General features: G+C 52.0%; 1 protein-coding gene across 1 annotated transcript in view; it reads right to left on the reverse strand.

Annotated features, from left to right (window-relative positions):
• The window catches only part of APPL1 (adaptor protein, phosphotyrosine interacting with PH domain and leucine zipper 1), a 48,998-nt gene extending 45,545 nt beyond the window's left edge, over positions 1-3,453 (reverse strand). Inside the window, exon 1 of the mRNA XM_074284301.1 lies at positions 3,165-3,453. Within this exon, the coding sequence (XP_074140402.1) occupies positions 3,165-3,218 (54 nt within the window). The 5' untranslated portion in view covers positions 3,219-3,453. The remainder of the gene's footprint in view (positions 1-3,164) is intronic.
• Positions 3,454-7,990: the final 4,537 nt, after the last annotated feature.

Consider the following 7,990-nt stretch of genomic DNA (forward strand, 5'->3'; position numbering starts at 1 on the left):
TGAAACCCCTTGGCAAAGTAGCATCTCCTGCTGCCTGCAGTTCTGCTTCCCTCACTTAAAAAACTGTGTTCTTTTTCATTTTTATCCTTCTCTACTACATTTGACACGGTTGAGCACCTTTTCCTCTTGGAGAAGATCTCATTTTTTTCTGATGTATCACAGTGTATCTGTGGGTGTTCTCCAAAATTCTTTCCTAGGCTCTCTAAAATGTTTCTCTGGGAATCTCATCAGCTCCAGGAGTCTCTTCTCAGCTGCTGCTCTGAATCACAAAATTGTCCAGGGCACATTTTAAATGGGATGTCCCAAACTGGCCCCAAAGTGAACGCACGATCTCTTCTCCAAAGAGCTCCACTCTTTTCATCTCTTGAATTCACAGACATCATGCTCTCCTGCTCACTCACCCTTAGCTCAGAGCCAATCAATCAATGGCCAACTCTTGCTATTTCTCCCTTCATAACATCTCTTACTCACACACCTGCCACCTTTGTAGGTGGCTATAGGGTTTGGGAAGGGGAGAGTGGACAGAGTGCCTGAGCTTGGAGTCAGGAAGATCTGGGTTCAAATGTAGTCTCAGGTACTGGAGTACCTGATGACCTCGGGCAAGCCATTTCGTCTTGTTTGCCTATTTCTAAAATGGGGATAATAGCACCTAGCACTCAGAGTTGTAAAGATCATAGGAGATATTTGTAAAGCACGCACAGTGTCTAGCTCAGAGTTTATGCTATTCTACATGTTAACTAGTAATAGTTCAGGGTCTGATCACCTTTTGCCTAGGTTACTGCAAAAAACTCCTTGCTTTGTCTCCCCACTCTTTATCCTGCTGCCAAAGCTGACTAGTGGTTCCCCATTTCCTGCCGAACATAATCTCTAGCTTTTCCCAAACAAGGTCTGGCCTGTCTTTCTACCCTTGCTGGACCCGACTTCCCTCCCAAAACAGTCTTCTCTGCTCCTCGCTTCCCCATCCCTGAAATGCACCCCTTCCTCAGCTTTGCCTCAGAGAGAATACTCAGCTACCACTTTCTACAAAAACCTTTCCTAACACTCCCAAATGCTAATGTTTCCAGCATGTATTCTACTACTTTGCATTTCTTCTTTTTCTATTTCTTCTATACATAGTCATATTTGTATTCTGCACTTCTATTTGTACTTAATTCTTCCTAAGAGGGATTATTCCAGGCTTTATGTACTCCCCAGATACAAGACACAAAAAGGTTGTTGATTAATCAATAGGATAGACTAGATCTGTGATTTAATTTGTGGCAGGAGCTCCCAAGGAAGACCTTCCTCTACCAATGCAGGAGTCAATGATTTGCCCAGTGATTCAGGCAGGACTGTTAGAGGGGAGCACCAGGATACACATTTTTCTGGCTCCAAGGCCACTTATTTATCTTTAGGCAACGCTGCCTTTTTTTTTTTTTTTTTTTTTTTACAGACCTAGTGGATGATATCTATGTTAATTACTAATTACATGCTATATTATAAATGACATTACGGATTATATACAGATAGACTGAATTCGAGGAAGGTTTTTCTGACGCTACATAAATTCAAGAAATCACTTTCCCTTGTATCAGTACAAGCTGACCTAAAGTACATAACCAAACAGGCAAAATGGGTTTGTACAGATCACTTTTTGAAAGGAAAAAGAACATACCACTTTCCCAGCAACTGAACTGGCCCTATGAAAACCCTTCACAGGATCCCGGAACACTAAGTGGGGTCAAGGAGGATGAAGGCTGTGACCCCCTTGTCCCGCACATCAGGTCTTAGTTCTGTCATCCAGGGTACAGAATGTTCTGATGTTCTAAACAGGTGGTTCAGAAAGGTTTGTTTTGTTTTGTTCTATTCAAATGACATCCAACTCCTCTAATTTTCTTAAGTGGTTAATAAGATTTGGTCAAAGGACAAAGCTTAAACAGTTTATTTGAAAACTTCCCACCTTGTTTTCTAGCTCTTCTGTGATTGCCCCAGGGTAATACTTTTCCAGGATGGGCAACCTAAGGAATGTTCTGAGAGCATTAGTGGGAATCCCAGCTTTAAATCTCAGCCATGGCTTAACTTCACGACTGCACAAGCCGCTTAATCTGGGTTTTCTCCTCTATAAAATCACAGCTAACAACTGTTCCGTCTCCTACCTCACTGGGCTTGAGGCTACATCACATGCGTTAACCACTTTTAGGAACTAGGGGGCTTGAACAGTAACTGACAGAGGCAGTTAGCTGGCGCGGCGGCCTCTGGGCGGGAGGCCTGGGTTCTAAGTCTCCAAAGGCATTAGCTGTGGGAGCCTGGGCAAAGGCCCGTCCCCTCGACCTCAGTTTCCTCATCTCTAAAATGGGCACAACAGCAGCATGTCTCACAGGTAGAGTGCTGTGAGGATCAAATGAGACATCTGTAAAACACCGGCCACACAGTAGGAGCTTAATTAATGCTCGTTTGCGTCCCCAGGAACGGGAATATCGTGTGCTGAGCCGTCCCCAAGCACGGGGAAGAAGAAAACGGCCAAATTGGTTAAATCCACATAAACGGAATCTGTGTTAAACTGTCAAACGAGGCGAACCGAAGCGCAGCCGACAGCGGGATGCTGAGCGCAGCTCGACTTTAACCAGAGCCCCCTTGGAGAAGGTGGATGACCTTTCCTGAGTCTCACGAGAGAGAAGTTGGGAGAGACTGAGGTGGGGGGTGGGGGGAAGAAAGAGGCAGGAGAGACAGACAGACGGACGCGACACAGGGCTACAGACGGCAGCCTCCGAGTCCGGCCCAGTTCCAGTCCCGGAATCAGACCTCCCTCTCGGGATGAATCAATCTGCTCCCCTCCCCCATGCTCTTTCTGGGAAAGTTCTGTTCCGAGCCACTGCCTCGCGGGGTTCGAGGAGGAAAGACCCCGGACAGGGGATGGGGGAGGGGGAAATAAAGTCCTTGAAGTCCAGAGCATCGAAGTGGCAGGAGGAGGGAAGAAGAGGGGGGGGGAGGAGGGAGGAGGGAGGAGGGAAGAGGGAAGAAGAGGAGGGGGAGGAGGGAGAACAGTCCGGAGGAGCAGCGGGCCGCGCACGGGGGCTGCGGTGGGGAGGAAGGGGCCGAGCCCGGCACCTGCGGTCCGTGGGGGGAGGGGAGCCGCGCTGCCGCTGGGGCCTCCCCAGAGCCTGGGGGCCTCCTGGGCGTCTCACCTGTGGGCTGTCCTCCAAGGTCTCCTCGATGGGCAGCTTGTCGATGCCCGGCATGGTGGCTGACGGGCGGCCCGGCCGAGGTCGGGTCTGGGCCGAGTTGAGGAGAGGGTGAAAGTGGCGGCGGCAGCAGCAGTGACAGCGACCAGGACGACGACAGCTGTTGCCCGAGCCCCCGCCGCCGTCGCAGGCGCGCCACCAACCGAACCGGATCCGGCCCCTCCCGCCCGTCCGCCTCCGCCTCCTCCTCAGCCGCGGACGCCGCCACAGCCGCCTAGGATCCCGGGGAACGACCGCGGAGGGAAATCCCGCCTCCTCCCCCTCATTGGCCAGGCCTGACCAGAGGCGCCGTCCATTGGTTTCTAATCACGCCAGTCAGCCCTAGCGAAAGGGCGGGGCGACTGGCTGTCTCGAGACGTAGGGTCTCGCGGAGGAGAGGCAGCTGGGGGGGGGGGGCGCGAGCGGGGGTGGGGCCGCGCCTCCGTGCTCCCGCGGCGCGGGCACGAGCTGCCCGCGTTCATCTCCCCGCCACCCCCACCCCCTCCCATCCCGCGGAGACCTCCCAGCGCGCGCAGACCCTCGGCGCCCCGCCTGGCCGGAAGGGGGAACACAGGGCGCGCGGATGCTCCGGGAGCTCCGTTTCTCGGGTTGTGGACGGTTCCCATCTCACTTTCAGACGTGACCCGGGCTTTCTCACTCTCCAAACCAAGTCTTCCTTCAGCACCTCCTCTGCCCCATGGGCTTCCCGCGCGGCCGTGGGTGCGCGGCCCGCGCCTCGCTCCTCCCGTGCCCTCGGCCGGGGGCACTTATCGGAGCTTCAGTGTTGGGTCAATGCAAGTCCATCAATCAAAACAGGCCGCCGACGCCCGCGTGAGGAGTGGGGGTGGGGCTTGGGCGGTGGGGGGTCCCTCCTACCCCTCAGCTCTCTTCCTGCAGAGAGCGCCCAACCGTCTCTTCCCTTTGGGGGCCCCTGGGCTGAGCTGTCGTAATCAATCAGTTACTCAATCAGTGTCGTGCTCCCTGAACCAGCGCGGACCCTGATCGGGAAGAGCACCCCCAATTCCTCTCTGTCGGGGAGCCAGGACTTGCTCGCAAGGTCCGTGGGGGTGGGGTGAGGGGCAGAACTAGCTACACTCCAAGAGCTGGAGATGTGAAGAGTCTGTCCCAGGAAGCCAGGTGAGGTCACGGCCGCCGGTCATCAGACTGGCCACGGCCCCGTCCGGGGCACCGAGTGCTTCCCGCGTGCCGGGCACTGTGCACTCAGGATGCAACTCCGAGTGAGGAACGGGGGAAACAAGGCGGTATCCGCTGCTTGGCATGCTGAAGTAGAACCGGGCTAGCGAGGGGTTATCTGAGGCTTTAACATTTGCTTAACACTTTAAGAACATTCCTTGATTTTATCGTCACAATAATCCTAAGGAGGTGCCATTTTACAGATGAGGAAACTGAGGCATTTACGGGGGGTGGGGGGGATTAAGTGTCTCTGTCTAAGGCTGGATTTCGAACACGGATCTCCTGACTCTAGGTCTCATGAGGGCACCCAGCTGCCTCAATCTTAATCCCATTGCTGGGTTTCCCTTTCCACTGTCCCTTTACGTCCTTCTTCATCTCTGCCTCCTTCTGGATTCCTGGCTAATATCCTACCTTCTGCATGAAGCAGCTCCCAAGTCCTCCTTAATCTGGAGCTGCCCCCTTTACATCTTGCTTATAATATAGCTGTCTCCCCCTCCCTCCGGATACTGCATTTGAAAGCGGGCACTGCCCTTTGCCTTAAAACCTCTCATCTGTAGCTCAGCGCCTGGTACATGGTAGGTGCTTAAATTGACTTGATGTGACTGAGTCCAAGACTGGATGAATGCAGGGAGCTTTGGGGCCTCTGAGCTGGCTCTCCTGTTAGACCTGTCTGTTTTGGAATGAGGAAAACAAAAGAACACCCAATGAGATTGCTCAGTGCAACCCTGGGGAATCCGGTTACCTAGGTGACTTCCTGCCTACCTGTTTGTGTATGCATCCCTTGGAAACCCCACGAGCTTGCCTCGGCAGCGGGCTGCCCGAGGTCTTAAGCCCAGAGTACACTGACCTTGACAACACCTTCTAACCCGGTTCCCTAGGGTGTGCCTGAGTCAAAGGCTATCGGATCTTTGAGGTCAATGGTCAAGGATATCAGCAGTTAGGCTTTCCTCTCCTGGCGCCCTCTCACATCCCTATAACTCCAGAAGGTCTGATGGGCTGGAAGATCCAGTCACCTTTATTATGTGCAGGCGCTGTGTTAAACCAGAGGAATGTGGAAATTGACAAATCAGCCCCAACTCTCAGATTCTAAAGCAATAAGCAAAGGAAATACACAAGGGATTGCAGGGTTTCTGGTGTAGCAGAAGTGTTCCCTATAGGTGACTGTGGCATCTACACAAGCCGTGTTGGCTGGAGCACATTTCTGCAGCCAGCTAGAGCCTCCCAGGGCTGGAGCACATTTCTGCAGCCAGCTAGAGCCTCCCAGGGCTGGAGCACATTTCTGCAGCCAGCTAGAGCCAACCATGGCTGGAGCACATTTCTGCAGCCAGCTAGAGCCAACCATGGCTGGAGCACATTTCTGCAGCCAGCTAGAGCCTCCCAGGGCTGGAGCACATTTCTGCAGCCAGCTAGAGCCTCCCAGGGCTGGAGCACATTTCTGCAGCCAGCTAGAGCCTCCCAGGGCTGGAGCACATTTCTGCAGCCAGCTAGAGCCTCCCAGGGCTGGAGCACATTTCTGCAGCCAGCTAGAGCCTCCCAGGGCTGGAGCACATTTCTGCAGCCAGCTAGAGCCTCCCAGGGCTGGAGCACATTTCTGCAGCCAGCTAGAGCCTCCCAGGGCTGGAGCACATTTCTGCAGCCAGCTAGAGCCTCCCAGGGCTGGAGCACATTTCTGCAGCCAGCTAGAGCCTCCCAGGGCTGGAGCACATTTCTGCAGCCAGCTAGAGCCAACCATGGCTGGAGCACATTTCTGCAGCCAGCTAGAGCCAACCATGGCTGAAGCACATTTCTGCAGCCAGCTAGAGCCTCCCAGGGCTGGAGCACATTTCTGCAGCCAGCTAGAGCCTCCCAGGGCTGGAGCACATTTCTGCAGCCAGCTAGAGCCTCCCAGGGCTGGAGCACATTTCTGCAGCCAGCTAGAGCCAACCATGGCTGGAGCACATTTCTGCAGCCAGCTAGAGCCTCCCAGGGCTGGAGCACATTTCTGCAGCCAGCTAGAGCCTCCCAGGGCTGGAGGACATTTCTGTAGCCAGCTAGAGCCTCCCAGGGCTGGAGCACATTTCTGCAGCCAGCTAGAGCCAACCATGGCTGGAGCACATTTCTGCAGCCAGCTAGAGCCAACCATGGCTGGAGCACATTTCTGCAGCCAGCTAGAGCCTCCCAGGGCTGGAGCACATTTCTGCAGCCAGCTAGAGCCAACCATGGCTGGAGCACATTTCTGCAGCCAGCTAGAGCCAACCATGACTGGAGCACATTTCTGCAGCCAGCTAGAGCCTCCCAGGGCTGGAGCACATTTCTGCAGCCAGCTAGAACCTCCCAGGGCTGGAGCACATTTCTGCAGCCAGCTGGAGTCTCCCATCATTTCCCCAACTGTGCTGCAGGGGCAGCAGGAACAGGGCAGTCTTAGTGATAGAGAGTCTCAAGGTCATACCATATTCTCTAGAAGAGAAGACTTGAAGTAGGGAAAGGAAGATGGGGAAACTCCATTTCTTGGTTTCAGGCATTTTCTATTTAAGCCCCAGGCCTGAAACACTCTCCCTCCTGGGCTCCACCTACTGACCTCTCCAAATTCCTTTATACCCAGGTAAAAATCCCTTCCCTAATTGGAAACCTTCCCCCAACTCTTTTAAACCCAGTGCCTTCCCTTCAGTAATTAGTATTTACTATTTATTCTGTATGTTTGTATTTACTTTGTATATATTTTTAGCATGTTGTCTAATCCATTAGGTTGTCAACTCACCAAGGACAAGGACTATTTTTTGCCTCTTTTTTTGTATCCCCATCTCTTAGGAGAGCACCTATTACATAGAAGGTGCTTAATAAATATTGACGATTAACTGATTGATTGATTGATGGCTGTCTTCAAATAATTGAAGGCCTCTCTTGGAAGGACGATTCGATTTGCTTTGTTTGGACATGGAAAGGAGAACTGAGAGATCCTCCGGAGAAGTTATAAAATGGTCAGTTCAGGCAGAGCCCTGCCTCTGGAGCTGGTAGATATCCCTCATTCTCCAGGGCTTCCACCAAGAGGAATATTTGTTGGAGGGGGTGTTGTCAAGAGAATTACAGGGTTGGATTGGAAGGCTGCTGAAGTCCCTTTCACTTCTGAGATCCAGTTATTATTATCCTATGTCTTTAAGACACAGATGTGGATTTTTTTCAACATCCTGGCAAGAGCAGTCATTTGTAGGGTTCTGACTTTTTTTTTTTGGAAGCAGATCTCCATATTAAGGGGGACTGTTGCAGGGAGGCTGGAATTTTATAGTTCAAATAAATTAATTCAACTGAGAGCCATTTCAGGATCCAAGTGGTGATGTAAATAGAAGTTTAAGTGAGAATTTGGAGGGACTTGAAGAAGCATGTTAAAAATTTTCTTTCTGGTTCAATTGAAATGGTCATTTACTGTAGCCTCAAACCCTTTAAAGACTTTCAGGTAGAAAAAAAAAGCTAGGGCTTTTCTTAGGAAAATAGATTAAGGACAATAACCAGTTCTGTCCAGTTAAGCTAACTGCCTCCTTTTGACCCCAGAAGAACTAATGGCCAGGTCTTCTTCTGTATTCAAGTGTAAGATATTGATTTCCTAAAGAAAGTCCTTTTAA

Source organism: Sminthopsis crassicaudata, chromosome 1 (assembly GCF_048593235.1).
Source record: "Sminthopsis crassicaudata isolate SCR6 chromosome 1, ASM4859323v1, whole genome shotgun sequence".
Lineage (NCBI taxonomy): Eukaryota > Metazoa > Chordata > Mammalia > Dasyuromorphia > Dasyuridae > Sminthopsis > Sminthopsis crassicaudata.